Consider the following 17,554-nt stretch of genomic DNA (forward strand, 5'->3'; position numbering starts at 1 on the left):
CATGTAACGCTAAGATTGTTTTAGACTACTAATGGTAAAATTGCAGATGTAGGTTTTGTATGCGAAAAGTAACCCAGGCTTTCCAGATGAGCGACCAGGGATTCACAAAATTATACCTACGTAGTTATTATTTTTGCATAGATGACAATAAGTATGTATACTGTTAGATGAGTTTCGCATTCTGTTTATGTTCTATATTTTCTAGATAAGTGACCAGGTTAATATTTTTGGAATAGTTCCATTCCCAAGAAACAGTGAGGCTGTAGCCAATTCTGCAAGTACACTTTGCATCTTGGATGCATGCTTTTAGTCTTGCTTCTGTAGATGTGGCACGTGGCCGTTTTATTGATACATGTAAGTTCAAAAAATGAAGAAACTGAGATCAATATCATCGATCTTGTAAATGTTGTAAACAACACAACACGTGGACAGAGCATAGACACCTTGAAACACCAGAGGTGGGATCAGGTGCCTAGGAGGAGTAAGCTTCCCCTGTCGACCAGTCTCACGCCTTGACATAAAGTTGTTCTACAATGTCTGGGATTTATTGTGGTAAAAACTAGTGTATTTTAACTTTTTTATTCCCCAACATTGATTTTCAGTTGCAAAATTTCAAATATATTATGTAATAGTATCATGTTCGCATAATAATTTGTATTTTTACATCTTGAAGTAGAATATCTTTACATGCAGTCCGGATGTGGTAATACATGTAAATGTTTTTCTACATCCGGATTATTTTGTTAGATTAGGTTATTCCACTCTTCTACGTAATTTAATCAATAAATGAACAATTTCAATTTCTACTTGGTGTTTAAGTGATTTTTGAAAATCGAACAGAGCCCAAATAAATTACAGGTCTTATGGGATTTGATTGAAAATATATATCTTTTAATGTAAACTTTAATCATAATAAAACATCTATGTTTTAACATCTATGTGGTATGATATTTTCCACGTCATTTCAAACACATTCTCATAGTTCACACATTGTATCTCTTCATTGTCAATAACTTGTAGCATTTCAGGTCATCGATCTGAACAAAATCCCTAGAAACGACGTCACTACTCAAGAACGCATAATATATTCTGCTATCGGTCAAATACTGGTACATTTTCTTTGCACGAACGATTAATACCATTCTGCTCGTTCATCGGGACTCTGAAATCGGAGTTATTGTTCCTTCAACGTGTCGTACATGAACTTCAAGATTTGTTCAATAAAGTATTTTTTTAAAAAATAAGAGGATCTAAGAAGACTCCAACACCCTAACAGTGTGTGTGTGTGTGTTTGTGTGAACTAGAAGATCTTCAGACTATTCAATGACCTTTCCTATGTTTTATACAGGGGTCAAACTACTATAAAATAGTATTAACTCACAATCAGAATTATATACTTTTAAGCCAAACTTGAAGGCAGCGCAAAACTGCTATATAAACATTCTTCTTTGATTACCTGGTTAAATACAAGGTCATCACTATCTAGTCTAAGAGCCTTATCTGATGATATCGTAGTATGAAATATTGCTCGGTTCCCTCACCACTGTTTACCGGGCAGTGGATACACCTTGTAGAATGTAAGTCTTATTTCATCTACAAAAAACTTGAAGAGATTTTCACCCACATTCTCTTGTTTTTTCGTCAGAAATATATACCTTGGAATGTCAACCATAAAGTGAATGTAAATGTACATTTGTACATATATTAGGCAAAGAACAACTCCAAAGACTAACATCGGAGTTTGATATATGTTTTATTCCAAAACTTCAAAATTTCATACAAATACAAACACTAAATGAATTATGTACACATACCATGACAGGAAAGTGTGCATGTAATTGAATTCAAAACTGACGACACTCAAAATTCTGTAATAAGACGTCACTTATCAACATTAACCCGAGAGCAGGAAGTAAATAAAATCCATTATAGATGGGCTGTACATGTAGTGGGAAGAATCACAAACAAGGAAGTAAAAACTGACAAATAAAGACATTTATCACATTATTTCTTTACAGAATGATGTCCACTCTAATTCTCCTTGTCCTCGGCTTTCCTTTTTGTTTCACAGTTCAGGGTTTGTAACCTTATGTGTTACAGTAAAGCTTTTTTAGCATGAAAATCACTTTGTTCGGAAATATTGCTTTACCTAGTGTTTACAAAGTAATGCCGAACCCGACTTTGTTTACAGATGGATCCCTTTGGCCTGTGCGAGAGTTCCGTGGGGCCTGGATAGCAACAGTCGCCAACATAGACTGGCCATCATCTCACTCCCTGACAACTTCCCAACAGAAAAACGAACTAATTACTATGTTAGATAAACTCCAGGAGGACAATTTTAACGCCATTGTATTACAGGTGAGAACATCCGGGGATGCTTTGTACAACTCTTCTTTAGAACCTTGGAGTTACTACCTAACGGGAAAACAGGGGAAAGCACCCAGTCCCTATTATGATCCTCTAGAATTTGCTGTGCAGGAAGCTCATAGAAGAAACATGGAAATACATGCCTGGTTTAACCCTTACAGAGCTAGAAGTGGGAGTTCTTCGACATCCGGATTGGCACATAATCATATGGCACACAGATTTCCACAATATACTTACCCGTATGGTCATAATCTATGGATGGATCCCGGTGCTAAAGTTGTTCAAGATTTTATTCTCTCTGTATTTCGAGATGTAGTTACTCGGTATGACATTGATGGCGTTCACATGGATGACTATTTTTACCCTTACCCAGTATCCGGTGTACCCTTTCCAGATTCTCACACATATAGCGCTTACATTTCAGGAGGTGGTCAGCTATCATTGGCGGATTGGAGGCGTGATAGTGTAAACACTCTTGTTCAAGGAATTTATACTTCAGTAAGATCCATTAAATCTCATGTCAAGGTTGGCATCAGTCCATTTGGCATCTGGAAATCCGCCCATCCTCCAACGATCCGCTGTCTGTCCAGTTATGACTCACTTTATGCAGATTCTAAAAAGTGGCTGGAGTTAGGATGGGTAGATTACCTGACGCCGCAGCTCTACTGGAAAATAGATCCACCACAGCAGAGTTATCCTGTGCTGCTGGACTGGTGGCTACAACAGAACAAGATGAATCGTCATGTGTATGCCGGAAACTACGCCAGTGGAGTCCAGACCAAATCGTGGTCAGTAAGTGAGATTGAACGACAAGTTGGACTGTCACGTGACCGACGTGATCACCTCAGTCTAGGAAATATTTTCTTCAGTGCAAAAATATTTTCGCATAATACTCATGGTATTGCCAATACTTTTACATCAGGCGAGTATTCAACGCCTGCTATACAACCTGAAATGGCGTGGCTAACAGCGCCTGCACCATCAACTCCACAAAATGTTCATGCAAGTGCAGACTCCAAACTGCATTGGTCCTCAGATTCATCAAATACGGTGAGATCTTGGGCAGTTTACACCTTTAAAGCAGATGTATGGGAACTTTTGAAAGTGCTTGACAGAGACACATTACAATTAAGCGTACCTGCTGGGTACTACGCCATGAGGGGTGTGAATCGTCTGGGGAAGGAAAGTGAAGCTGTGGTTATTCATGTAAATGGTGTTTCAGTCAGTGTTGTTGGGAAATAATCATAATACATATATTTACAAATTTTGTATTTTGTGAGACAGGAGTATTATAAATCAAAACATCTTTACACGAGTTATTTTTTTTTACAAAGACTATCATTTTGATGTGACTGTTTCATTTTTATTTTTTATGCCCACCTGATTGAAGATTAGGGGACATATAGTTTTTGGTTTGTCCGTCTTTCTGTCTTTTTGTCTTTTTAATCTGCTTGTATGGTTGTCCGAAAAATTTTTGACCTTGGCCATAACTTTTGAATGATTGGGACCAGAACTTTCATATTTCACTAGTGTATTCCTTGTGACATATCCTTTATTTGGGTACCAATGTATTTGACCCGTTGACCTTCAAGTTTGACTTACTTTTGCAATTTTTTACCAAACTTTAACCTTGGCCATAACTTTTGAACAGTTGGTACTAGGGCTTCTGTATTTCATATATGTATATCATGTGATCAAGCCTTTCTTTGAGTACCAACATTTTTGACATTTTGACCTTGGAGTTTGACCTTTTTTGAAAAACTTTAACCTTGACCTTAACTTTTGAATGGTAGTGCTTTCAAATATAACAAGTGTATTGCTTTTGACAAGACCTTTGAGTTTGACCTAAATTTGTAAAAACTTAAACATTGCCTATAATTTTTTAATGGTTGGTGCTTGGGTTTTCATATTTCACTGATGTATTTCTTGTGACAAGACTCTTTCCTTCGGTACTAATAGTTTTGACCTCATGACTTTGACTTGGAGAATGACCTACTTTTGAACAAATTTAACCTTGGGCATATTTTCTGAATGGTTGGCGCTAGGCTTTCATATTTCACATGTATTCCTTGTAGCAAGACCTTTCCTGTGATACTATCATTTCTGAACTCTTGACCTTGACTTTGCAGTTTGACCTACATTTTACAAACTCAACACTTGGCCTTGGGCTGCCAGAAGGGAATATCAGTGTTTCACAAACACATATTGTTTTGATACTGTGTCAGTAATGTTCTCATTTATGAAATTATTATTGGTAATGTATCTAACGCAGTGGCGAAAATGTGATATTTTCTTCATATATGACAATCAATTTATAACATTGTATATTTACAATCGTAAAATAAACATACATACATATGTTAATAAATGAGTATAAAAACTACAACACAAAAATGGTTAAGAAATCGTGATCTTGTTACGTTAATTGCAAATGAAGAAATATTTTGAATTTTGAAGATAATCATGCGTAAATGTTCAATAGAAATAATATTATTAGAACAATTTAACACACTTATTATCGACCTGCCACGTTAATAATGTTAATGTAAAACCAAAAAGTCATTGGATGATCATGTGTTTTAATATGATGTATGACTTTTAAAGTCTTAATATTAATATTCATGAAGTGGGTTGTTTTCATTGACTGGACATGTCTTTTTTAAAAAAAAGCTTTGAACTCAAAAAGCACGAATGGTATATGAAAGGTAAGTAAATATAAAGCTATGAAACCCTCTTATTTAAGTCAGTGATGTTCCTGCAATGATAAATTGATAAAAATCACAGTACTATGTAATACACAAAATAGGGTTCAAAACACAAAATTTTCCTTATCTCATATTTTCACACGTCACTTTTCTCGGACGTTTAATCTCGTATTGTAGGTATCAACATTGTTTTCAAGGATACGTGCAAATTGCATGCATCGGAAACCCTTTTTAGTTTTTAAAGCGTTTTCTACCAGGTTTTGCTACACGTACACTTTCTTCGACATTCGAATGCTTAGTCCAATACACTTTCAATGATTTCTATCACGGCCATGTTTCAAATAATTATATGGAAGAAGCACTTTGATTGATATACGTTTTTAAAAGTAATAGTAGAAAAGTTTTCATACTTGTCCATCGAAGTCCATATCTATAAATGATATTTTAAAAACAAAATCCATTTTCTTCAAAACTTTGCCGTTCGTAACAGAAGTTGAAAGTATTTTAGATTACAAAAGCGAATATTACTGCTCTGTTTGATAACAGGAAAGTGACATGTAAATAAATGGTCTATTAATATCACAATGCAGTTTAGATAATAAGTTCAAATAACCTATAAGTAATAGTCTGATAAAGTCTGCACTCCTATGTTGTACCCCGGACCACTGAATTGAGTGAATCATCTGTTACTGTACGTATCGTATTTATACCTATCAACCAAAATCTATGCTATAAAATTATATACTCATTAACAAGGTGCAATTAGAAAATTGGCTAGCAACACCATTTCCGAGTTTATCCTCTTCCCTTTTTACATTGTATTTGACTATCGATAATGAAATTGGGATAGGCCCCCTGTTCTGCTCTTCAAAGATGTATAAGCATCTTCATGACAAAAAAAAGAGATTTTTAGGTAATTTTATCTATTCATGTTACAGCCCTATTTTCAATTCGAGTAATCAAGCGGAGAAAGTCAGATTTGTTAGAAAATAACAATAAATTAAACATGGATGTTTAGCAAATGATATTTTGCATAAATTTGCATTTAAATTAAAGAAAAGTATGGCAAGTCAAACGTTGCAATATTCGATTTTTTCAATATGCATTGTTAAATTTTCCATCTATATTCTATAATTTTTCATTTGTATTGTATAATTTTTTTATTCTATATTTTCCATTTGTATTGTAAAAATTATTATTTTAATTGTATAATTTTTCATTTGCATTCTATATTTTCCACTTGCATCGTACAATTTCTTATTTGTATTGCAAAATTTCTTATTTGAATTGTATCCGAGGATTGTTTATTTCGTTACGAAGGATTTCCTTGGTCAAGATTTTTACTGTATTGTGTTGAAAATGAGCGAGATGTTCCGAGTGCTCAAAGCAAACTGGGCTCCTATATGTATTTGCGTGCATGTTAGAGGACGGCCATTTAGATGAAAAGGGAGCGCTGGCAGATGGCAAATAAATAATCTGTCCTTAAAAATGTCTGAGAGAATGAGAAAATAAATAATTTGATCCTGACTGGTGGTACCTCCCCCCCCCCCCCACACCCCTTTAAAGAAATGGAGTTTTCGGGTTTCGGCAGATTTTCTTCTTTTTCTTCTTCTCCTTGTCTCTGGTCATCTTGGACATAAATATTCTCTCCTGCAAGATCATGAAAATAAATAATCTAATTCGACAAAATTTAACAGCCCCCCCCCCTCCCCCTTGAGAATTAAATGACCGTCCCTTAGCATAGGAGCCCAGTTCACCCGAAACATCTCGCTTGTTTGGACACTATGCTACATAAAGGCTAAAACTTGACCAATGAAATCCTTCGTAACAAAAAAATAATCAATCCTTCAATACAAATGTAAAAATTATCGCATACAGATAAGAAATTATACAATACAAATAAGAAATTCTACAATGCAAATGGAAAATATAGAATACAAATAAAAAGATACACAATATAAAATACAAATGATTTTTTTTTACAATACAAATAAATGTTATACAATCCAAATAGAAAATTTTAGAATACAAATGGAAAATAATACAATACAAATGGAAGATTATAGAGTATGAATAAAATAATACAATACAAATGGAAGATTATACAATACAAATAGTAAAGATCGAATATTGCAACGTTTAATATGCCATAGAAAAGGGGATATTTTTAAAAGATATTTTACGATATTGATTTATTATTGCATCGTAAAATATAAATGAACTTATCGTTTTTTAGCATGAATATTAAAAAGGATGAAAATAACGAACTGTGATTTTAAATACAGTAAACAATACGAACAATACGAATCATGAAAATGGCAAAAACACTGAGCCCCTTGAAACAGGTGCCTATATGGAAGCAGCATCCCCTGTCGACCAATTAATTCCACTGTGATCTCTCTGTATTGATCAGGTAAACGGAACAATTCTTAGTCAAAATTATTACAAACTCAATGGCCTAACAATTAGTTTGAAACATGTCAATCAAAATACGACCCAACAATATGCTGAATTTGCAAACAAGGTCGTTATATCGTCCAGTTTCCAAATGCTGACTTTAAACGAGTTTGTTCATAACCCTGTCACATCAACTTATTTGTCAGTTGAAATTGATTGTTCTCAGAACATGTTCTCGCCTATCGAATCAGTTGGGAGACATAAACACCATACACAGATGACATTAGAACTTACTGCATAAATAGGGGGAGTTGACAATGAAAAAGCTGAAGCCATCGTTTGTCACATAGTGAAGTGTTAGTTGGCGGTTAACGGCTAAAGTCAAACAAGACGTGTCAGACTGCATTGTCTTTTAATATGAGTTAACTGGGATATATCGAGTCGAAATATGAATAAAAATAACTGTTTTAAATGAATAAAACGTCGTCGATATATCTAAATGTCGAATTAAAGGCACAGCAAGTGTTTTCCTATTTTCATGAATAAATTTTTGAATACAGTGTATTCTGCTTCATAAGAATATAAAACCAGATCGGCTTACACAAGACATGAGAAAAAATTTGAATTTCATTTGAATGGAGTTATTTTTTTCATGTAAAGGAATCATTGTAAACAGTGGAAAATTGTCAATTTGTTTTGATTTACCTTGGTTCAACACCAATGCACTGGCCTAAGTCAGAAGCCAGGATCGTTGACAGAATTAGGTCATAGAAACAAATAGACCATGTACATTATCAACAAAAAGAAGATTGCAAAATCATTGATTTTCAAAATTATTTAATTTGTAACAACCCCATATAAATTATTTTAAAACAACTATGTACAGAAAATGGTAGTCAAACAATAATCGTAACAGCGTAAGTAAAAACCTGGATACATGTTAAACATGACATTACAATGAACTAAATAGTACATATAACTATGGACGGTCAGATCACTTTGAGATTTTTCACAGCTCTGTGCAATTATACAAACTTATTTAAAAAAAGAACTTGTGAGACATTTCGAAATATTCATTGTTATCGCAATATCATATATAAGTTTAAATTTACTATCATAACAATATACATGGTTACATGAATAATGTGATTACTCAACTGTTTCGGTTGTTGCTGAAAGTTCGAAATGATTTTTCGGGAACTAAACTCCTCCCAAACCCTGTTGTATTGGATTTAACATATTATTGAACCAAGTACTTCCAGCTAAGTCATTTCCTCCAGGGGGCGCCTCCTGGTTGTTACCAGGAGTTCCACCGAGTTCTTGTTGGATTGGCTGTACCATACTATTTAACCAATTGTCAACAGTTAATTGGTTAACTCCTCCATTTGGTGGAGGCGAATTGTTTACAGTTTGTTGTGGATTTACCACTACTTGGGGACTAGGGTTTGGTTGTGACCTGAAATTCGTACCACCACTTAATTGTTCCCAGATTTGCTGGGAAGCATTCTCTAACCACTGGGTAAATTGAGCATTGGTCCCACCGACATTGTTTTGTGGTGTCACTGGCTGGTTTGCGACATTTGGTCCAGCTGTGATTGTCCCTCTTAAGGCAGAGTTCTGAAGTGGATTAAAGTTCGGCATCTGAGGCGGTATCCGATTGGATGGCATGCCCTGTGAAGTCACCTGATTTGCTGATTGCCTAGCAGCTAGAAGCTGTTGTTGTTGAAGTGCCATCTGTTGCAATCGTTGTTGAAACTGAGCTTGGACAGCAGCCGGCATTTGCGGTGTCTGTTGATTCGGTGGCTGACCATTTCCTAACATCTGCTGAACTTGTTGTGCCATTTGGTTCAACCATTGGTTCTGGTTTACTTGTGGCTGTGTTTGACTGCTTGGCTGTGCATTTGGTTCGCCTAGGGACTGTTGAATAGGCATTGCCATTTGCTCTAACCACCTGTTTATCTCTGCTTGTTGATCAGGACTAACTGTCTGGACCGATGGCTCAGAATTTGTATTGGAGACCTGGTTAGGTTGAACATTGTTTGTCAATCTATTTGCAGCATTCTGATTTAGTGCGGGATTGAATAAATGGAATGGAGGTAAAAAATTTTGGATATTATTATTTCTCGAAGGCGTAGGTTGTGCAGCATTGTTTGACGAAGCATCTGGAGCAGCTGTGCTAGAAGGACGAATTGCAGCATTTTGGTTCATAAATCTTGCTCGATTTAAGAGAGCTATTTGCATCAAGGGATGCATACCATGGATAACATGAGCGTGTTGATTCGACGGTTGTCCGTTGCTATTTGCATGACCAGTTTCTCTGTTGTTATTTTGTCTACCTTGTGAGCCTCGCTGCACAACTCTTGTAAAAGGAGACCCTTGTATACCTAGAAAAGGGAAAGGGAACCTTATAAGAGGCATTCTATTTGTTAAGACATTGTTTCCAGAAGGTGCCACACGGTTTGGTAATTGTGTGTTTCGCTGGTTTTGGTTAGATTGTTCATTTCTTTCTGAAGGGGGACCTTGGAAAATCAAACGGATAGAAGGTCTTGTTTGCCTCTCAGTTCGCTTTCCATGTGAAGGAACTGGTGTACTTTCAGGCTTTACTGCATCCGACTTTTCAAGAACGTTGCTTTTCGGAATAGGATTTGAATTCTTTTGTTCATTTTGTTTTTTCGTTTCACTTATTTTGTTGTCACCAAGAATATCAAATGGGAAAAGAGTATGAGCATCCTTCTGGTTTTCAACCTGAGGAAGCTGCTTTTGAGAATTTGGTGGTGCATTGTTTGGTTTCTGTGGTCCTTTAGAGGGTCTACGACGAGGACCTCTAGAGGGTTTACGGCGAGGACGTCCGGGAGGGCTTCGAGAAGAAGGGGGTCCTGGGGGCCTTCGAGAAGTAGGTCGTTGCGGATTCCTTCGAGAACTAGATGCAGGACGTCGACGGGATGGGGGAGAATCAACTCGTATAAGTACTCCTCGCTCATTTCCAATTACAACACGTGTTGATGACGAAGTTGAACTTGAAGATCTCCTATTCTGTTCTGTTGTCCTTTGATCAGTATTTTCTATCACGTTGCCATCACTTACAGTGTTCGAAGTAGCTATATTTTCCTCCCTCTGTCTTGTAGGGGTAGGTGGATCAGTACAACTGTTCCTCGGACAAATCGGACATCTCCGTCCATTAATCATGGTAAACTGAGGTTGTATACAATCTGGGTCTCGGATAAGACGACAATGCATAGGTGGAGGGCAAGATGGGTCCACACCAGGTATATTTATTCCTTCCGGAAATTCGTGACGAACAAAGCTTGGAGGAAAGAAGAATGGAGGAAGCATTTGACCTGGTAAAGAAAATGTTAACGTTGTGTTATTTTTTTCTTCTTTTGTTTATTTGTGTTATTTATATATGTTCTTTATTTTATTTTATTTTTTTGAGTTTCATGATAAACAACACAACTGAATATTCCATTTAACATTCTATGATAATGGTAATTATATTACAATACCGGGAAGTCATTTTACTTAGAATTTTACATTGTAAATATATATGTCTTTCTTCAAACTAGTTTGAAATGTCATGTGATGAATTTTCAAAAAAAAATAATTTTCCCTTAGTAATCATGAAATGTCATCGACAGATAAAAATGAATGTCATATTCTTAACACGTAGAACACATCATGGGCTTGTTCTAAAAACAGTCCGAATAACGAATAATTACAGATATTTGTATTCTGGACATGAAAAAAGGTACTTCATAAAAATCAAGTTTCGTTCGTTTTCTTTTAAATATCTGAAATTTAAGCAAAACCCATATCACCATAAAATTGTCGATAATATGTAATTTTGATAGCCAGTATTTCCAGGAGAAAAGGAAATACACTGACATTTTAAAGAAAAAAATGAACTAAATATAAACAAATCCTGGTTGACTCATAATTTCATGGTAAGACTGACCACAAAATTCTTAACATTATATAGTGCAGTTTTGCAAGTTCTCTAACCAAACATCAGGAAATAAACCGTGGAAATTATCAAATGAAAAGAATGATATTAAAACTCAGTTGGTTCAAAAATTGATGTTATATGCAATTGGCGCATATTGAATTACATAACGTTTTTCCATTGTGCATAATTTGTTTTAAAAATGTAAAATGTAATTGATATGACGTATTTCGATATTTGATTCAAATACTGTTAAGTTTAAATTTCAAGTAAGATATCTTTTTCTTTTTTAAATTGTTCACACGAAAACCTGACGTTTTATTTCTCTCGTATGTAAGGTTATATATATATGAAATTGATTTATTCTTACCTGTTATTGATTTAAAAAGTGTTAATATACTCCATATCAGGAAGTTCCTCATCCTGATTTATGTTGAACTTGATTCCTCAGCGGATTCCAGATACTTTATACCACTTCCCACGTCAACAAAACCGTCCCTGATCTTAATTAACGGTAAATACAGATGGTATCAAACGTTAATGTGTTAAAACATGCTGGAAATCACTCAAGCATAAATCTTGATTATTACATCTAAATTTGTACATCATTGCTTTCAATTTCCGTCGCTTGTCAAGAAAAATTATTTCACTGAGTAAATGTTCCCACAGTGAACTTATTCGTTATCTAAGGAAAAACTAAGAGAAGACAAGACCTGCTCTCATTTTGTAAGCTATTCTCCAACCACGTGATCTTAATTTAATTGGAATTGCTGTTTAAGTGACAAGAGATAAGTTGTTTAAATACAGTTCAAATATTTATGATGATCTGCAATTAAACTGGTACCTTATGAAACATAGTTTGATAGAGATTAGTTTACTATTTGGACCAGAATTATTTTTTTCCTCACTTAATTTCTTATGTTGTATTATCTTATATCTTCTACCTGTTTTTATTATCCCTACCAAACTCGAGAGAAGAGATGTCGTGCCGCTTTCTCATAAAGAAAAAAAGAAGTGTCTTCTAGATTGCTGTAAGTATCGTATTATCATACTCTAAACTTTAAATTTTATACTACTAACATTTTTCTTTTGATAATAGCTAAATTAAAATCAATTTCTTTTAAAATGTAATATTAGAAAATATGTTTTGCCAATTTCTTTCCTTCCCAGACCCACCCTAAGTTAAGAAAATTTAAGCAGAACCAACAACAAAAATCCACGTACCTTTAACCCCGCTAAAATCATGGTTCGCAATAGAATTTTTAGAGGAAATGACCCTGAGACGTGCTACTCAAATATATAATTACTTCTCAAACCTTTGACGTAAGAAACGCACAGAAATACACTCAAAAATTTATAAATATGAATGAATTAAGATATACCCAACAAACCCTCGGGAAATTCTTGTTCTGAAATACATAACGATAACTTAGTTTTACGAATAGAAAATTTATTTTTCACTTCAGAACAATTATATAACAAAAATATGCATCTCAAGCTCAAGAAACCTTAAATAAAATAAGAATTTCAAACAAGATGTGTTTGTGAAACACTGATGCCCCCGTATGGCAGCTTATGGTGAAGGTTAAAGTTTCTCAAATGCAAGTCAAAATCCAGGCCAAAAGATAAAAAATGTTGGTACCCAAAGAAAGGTCTTGTCTCAAGAAAAATACCTGTGAAATTTGAAAGCACTAGCTGCAACTGTTCAAAAGTTATGGCGAAGGTTAAAGTTTTTCAAAAGTAAGTAAAACGTCAAGGTCAAGGTCAAAGTTGTTGGTATCCAAAGGAAGGTGATGTCACAAGGATACATATGTGAAGTATGAAAGCACTAGCATTAACCATTCAAAAGTTACTGCCAAGGTTAAAGTTTTTCAAAAGTAGGTCAAACTCCTATGTCAAGGTCAAAGGGTCAAAGTGGTTGGTATTCAAAGGAAGGTGATGTCACAAGGATTACATATGTGAAGTATGAAAGCACTAGCATCAACCGTTCAAAAGTTATGGCCAAGGTTAAAGTTTTTCAAAAGTAGGTCAAACTCCTAGGTCAAGGTCAAAGGGTCAAAGAGGTTGATATCCAGAGGAAGGTCTTGTTACAAGGAATACACATGAGAAGTTTCCCCAAGCACCAACTGTTCAGAAGTTATGGCCAAGGTTAAAGTCTCATAAAATTTTGCAAAAGTGGGTCAAACTCCAAGGTCAAAAGGTCAAATATGATGGTATCCAAAGAAAGGTCGTTTTCAAGGAATACACATGTGAAGTATGAAAGTCATAGCTCCAACCAATCAAAAGTTATGGGCAAGATTAAAGTTGACAACAGACAGACAGACAAACAGACAGACAGGACAAAAACAATATACTCCCGGGATCTTTCGATCCGGGGGCATAAAAACACGTCAAAAGGGATAAAATCTTTTATATTATACAAGTATATGTTATTAATATTTCTTGTTTAATTGATTGTCACTTTTAATAAAAAAAAAAAGATGTGTTTGAGAAACACTGAATCCCCGTATGGCAACTTAGAGCGAAGGTTAAACTTTTCTCAAATTAAAATCAAATATGTTGGTACCCAAAGTAAGGTCTTGTCTCGAGGAATATACCTGTGAAATATGAAAGTCCTGGCAACAACCATTGAAAAGACATGGAAAAGGGTAAGTTTTTTAAAATTAAGTCAAACATCAAAGTCAAGATCAAATGATCAAAATTAATAGTGCCCAAGGAAAGGCCTTCTCATAAAAAATACACATTTGAAATATGCACTAACCATTCAAATGTTATGGCCAAGGTTAAAGTTGGGTAAAATGTTGCAAAACTGGGTAAAACTCCAAGGTCAAGGTAAAAAATGATGTTACCCAAAGAAAGATCTTGTCAAAGGAATACACAAGTGAAATATGAAAGCCATAGCTCCAACCAATCAAAAGGTATGGGCAAGGTTAAAGTTTTTGCGGACGGACAGACGGGGCAAAAACTATATGCCCCCGAATCTTTGATTACGGGAGGCATGAAAACTGCAGTTTCATAATTATGAACAAATAAAACAGAGGCTGTGAAAATCAAGACGACAGTGGTTATATATAGACGACAGGAAATAATAATTAACGTGTGTCAAAGCAATAATCATAAATCACTTAACGTCTTTCTTATCAGATAAGAATCTATACCGGCATGATGTTTTCCTCCAAATATAGACTGTTTATTTATATATACTAGTTAACTGATGTTTAAATAGTTAATAACCGGTGCGTCTAAGAGGCGGTTACAAAGTCGAAATATTTCTCTAAAAAATCATATAATTAAAATGCATGTCGTATTATGATTGACATTGATCATTATATTAAATTTCATTATAAACCTCACAAAACAATCTTAATTTATGATACATCCGTCAAAGCTTAATACTAATATAATAATAATTTTACCATCTTCTACAAAATAAAAACGCGTCGACAATCTACAAAGTAAGGTGGAGAAAAGTCATCAATGATCAAAAGGACATTTGCTTTAATGATTGATTTTACTGCGTCACACATAATAATAATCCCTCCCATAATTAAAACTAAAGAGAGAGAGAGAGAGAGAGAGAGATAATATTTTGATTTCTTTTTGTCGAGGCACACGACACAAAAATATTTGTGGTTTGGTGAAATCATGAGAATCCATTATAAAATAAAGAATTAAAGAATTTATAAAACATCACGGAAAGAGAGGCCCCGTTTATATACATTACTGATCGAACATCAATGAAATCAAAGTACAGAATGTACTCCTTGGAGTCGACTTTTCAAACTTAAAGGGTTTTTTTTCAATTATCGAAATATTTCCGCTTTATTCTTATTAAACATGAAAAATATGAATAAGTTTTCAACAACGATTAGTTTGTACACGACATATCAAAAAGATAATTGCAAAATTTTTAAGCCATGGAGTTTTGCTTTTTTTAAAAATCACTCATCATTCAAAATGTTTAACATAGTTGCACTTAAACCTCATTTTCTGGGTAACTTGTTTTTAAAGGGAAAAATTACTAATGTTCAAAATGGCTCTATTTGTACACAAAAACTGTTTTTAATAAAGCGTTTGAGCCGTATATTTGAATGCCCAACGCACGAAGCTTACATGTATGTCCTTAAATCAATTGTTTTACCATATGGTTTAATGATTTCAAGGAAATAAATCAAAATTAAGGTTAATAGATTTGAATAAAAGCCATAAATCATTTGAAAATTGGGTATATATCATTTAGAATGTCAACATTCAAAACAATTTTACTTTAATGAAATTTATAAATGCATATTTGACAATATCAATACATACTCCATGTATCGATGTGTCAATTAATTTGCCACTAAAGTTACATGTTTCTTTGATTAGGTCAAACCACAATGTATTAACATTTTCATTAGAAATTTTCTGTGAAAAGAGTCTTTTAAAATAAGGTTATTTTTTAAGAACAATATAATGAGGGAAACTTTGAAGTTCCGTATTTTCTCATCAAATGTGTAGGCTTTTTTGGTATACATGTACAATTATCTGAAATTTTCAAATACAGTAATTATTAATGAAACAATAATTATTAATGAAACAATAATTATTAATGAAACAATAATTATTAATGAAACAATAATTATTAATGAAACAATAATTATTAATGAAACAATAATTATTAATGAAACCATAATTATTAATGAAACAATAATTATTAATGAGCTAAGGATGTATAGAAGGAGGTAACAATTTTTAGGCAGGGGTAAAAAAAAAAATGACAATTTTTTTAAACTGTTGTTTCCAAGAGCTACAGGTTTCACTGTGATTTTTTTCTTATTAAAAGAATAAGGCATGTACAACTTTGAATTAGCATAACTTAATAATTTTTTTTTTATTTTGCTACTACGATGTAAATAAATGCCTGTCGTTTTTAGTAACATCGGTAAACCCAATCTAATCAATAAGAGGCAGCAATAGCAGCTTGCATATTAATCATTGCGGTCGTAAAATTTTTTAGCCAGCCTCTTAGACAATTCAGTTATCTTTCCTGGAAAATCCATCTGAAAATTTACATATCTAGATTAATATAAAAGGATGATGTGGAATAAAAACAAGACACGTCGTCTTCAGCAAAAATTAGAGGAACAGTTACAGTGCCATTAATTGCATGAAAAATTTAATCATAAAAAAAAAATTGACTTAAAAAAAATATAAATTGACGATAATTAATTTTGCATTAAAGCAATGTCTTCCACATCACAAAGCGTCTGGACACTTTGAAGTTAAGAGATTCTGACTTGGTTAAATTATAATTATCTAATAGCTTTGACAATTAACAGTTTCCGTATAGGGTCGAGTTTACCATAAAATGTCATTTCATTATTATCTATTTAAAGGTCTTATGATGCTACAATAACCACAGAATGTGTTTATGTTTGACATATTGAAATTATAGTCAATATAGTAAGAAGGTAAATTTTAGATTCCTAACGGGGTTTCCCCAATCAAATCTGTTTTTAGAAAAAAGTGCAATATGCCCCATTCAAAGTTAACTATATTACTCTGAACAAGTAAAATTTGAATTCTGTAGAACGGGAAGACAGACGAAAAGTAATTTATATGAAACCCATGTGCTTTCATGACTTTTCACTGTTGGGGTTTTTTCATGTCCCCGAAAATGAAATTGCAAATCAATATAATAATTAAATGTTCATTTATGACAGTATGTATTCTTACGTGTAACCAGAGAAGCTGCTTCTGTTTAAAAGATGATACATACGCTATATAATGTCATTCCTGCAATAGGAAAACAGCAAACATCCTCAAATGTGATGACAAAGGGCCTTGATACGTGAATTTGATGGCTTGTGGTGGGATTTTTCTGTAGTAGATTGTAAGTACCAGTCAGGTGAAATCTTCAATGGTCTAATGGCATTTATCAAAATAATAATATTTTGCAAAAGAGAATGGAATTATGCAAAAATGAAAAAAAAAATTAAATATGTTTGACTGAATATAATAGTACTAGTAATATATTGGTTCTACAATTTGTTTGCAGAATTTTCACAGTGAGTTTAGAACGGGTTAGTGGCAAGGTGGAATGTGATTTTGTAAGAAAAAGTCCGCGTCTGGGAAAGCTAGAATTCCTTGTAATACCAATTCT

General features: G+C 33.9%; 2 protein-coding genes across 2 annotated transcripts; one reads left to right on the forward strand and one right to left on the reverse strand.

Moving 5' to 3' along the window:
* Positions 1 to 1,993: 1,993 nt before the first annotated feature.
* On the forward strand, positions 1,994 to 3,638 carry LOC133186721 (glycosyl hydrolase YngK-like). Its single transcript, XM_061321997.1, has 2 exons — positions 1,994 to 2,077; positions 2,192 to 3,638. Exons 1-2 carry the CDS (start codon positions 2,020 to 2,022, stop codon positions 3,607 to 3,609), a joined length of 1,476 nt encoding a protein of 491 aa, XP_061177981.1. The 5' UTR covers positions 1,994 to 2,019; the 3' UTR covers positions 3,610 to 3,638.
* A 4,651-nt stretch (positions 3,639 to 8,289) lies between these two features.
* On the reverse strand, positions 8,290 to 12,086 carry LOC133187197 (serine/arginine repetitive matrix protein 1-like). Its single transcript, XM_061322559.1, has 2 exons — positions 11,780 to 12,086; positions 8,290 to 10,807 (listed from the first exon to the last, which is right to left on the reverse strand). The coding sequence occupies exons 1-2, from the start codon at positions 11,829 to 11,831 to the stop codon at positions 8,670 to 8,672; spliced, it is 2,190 nt and encodes a 729-aa protein (XP_061178543.1). The 5' UTR covers positions 11,832 to 12,086; the 3' UTR covers positions 8,290 to 8,669.
* Between the last annotated feature and the right edge of the window lie 5,468 nt (positions 12,087 to 17,554).

Source organism: Saccostrea echinata, unplaced genomic scaffold, assembly GCF_033153115.1.
Source record: "Saccostrea echinata isolate AGI-Se365-2 ecotype Australia unplaced genomic scaffold, CSIRO_AGI_Sech_v1 ptg000014l, whole genome shotgun sequence".
Classification (NCBI taxonomy): Eukaryota; Metazoa; Mollusca; class Bivalvia; order Ostreida; family Ostreidae; genus Saccostrea; species Saccostrea echinata.

Coding starts and splice junctions, on each gene's coding strand:
- LOC133186721 (XM_061321997.1), top strand. CDS start 2,020: ATGATGTCCACTCTAATTCTCCTTGTCCTCGGCTTTCCTTTTTGTTTC. Junction 2,078..2,191: donor TTTTTGTTTCACAGTTCAGG/GTTTGTAACCTT, acceptor CTTTGTTTACAG/ATGGATCCCTTTGGCCTGTG.
- LOC133187197 (XM_061322559.1), bottom strand. CDS start 11,831: ATGAGGAACTTCCTGATATGGAGTATATTAACACTTTTTAAATCAATA. Junction 10,808..11,779: donor ACTTTTTAAATCAATAACAG/GTAAGAATAAAT, acceptor TTTCTTTACCAG/GTCAAATGCTTCCTCCATTC.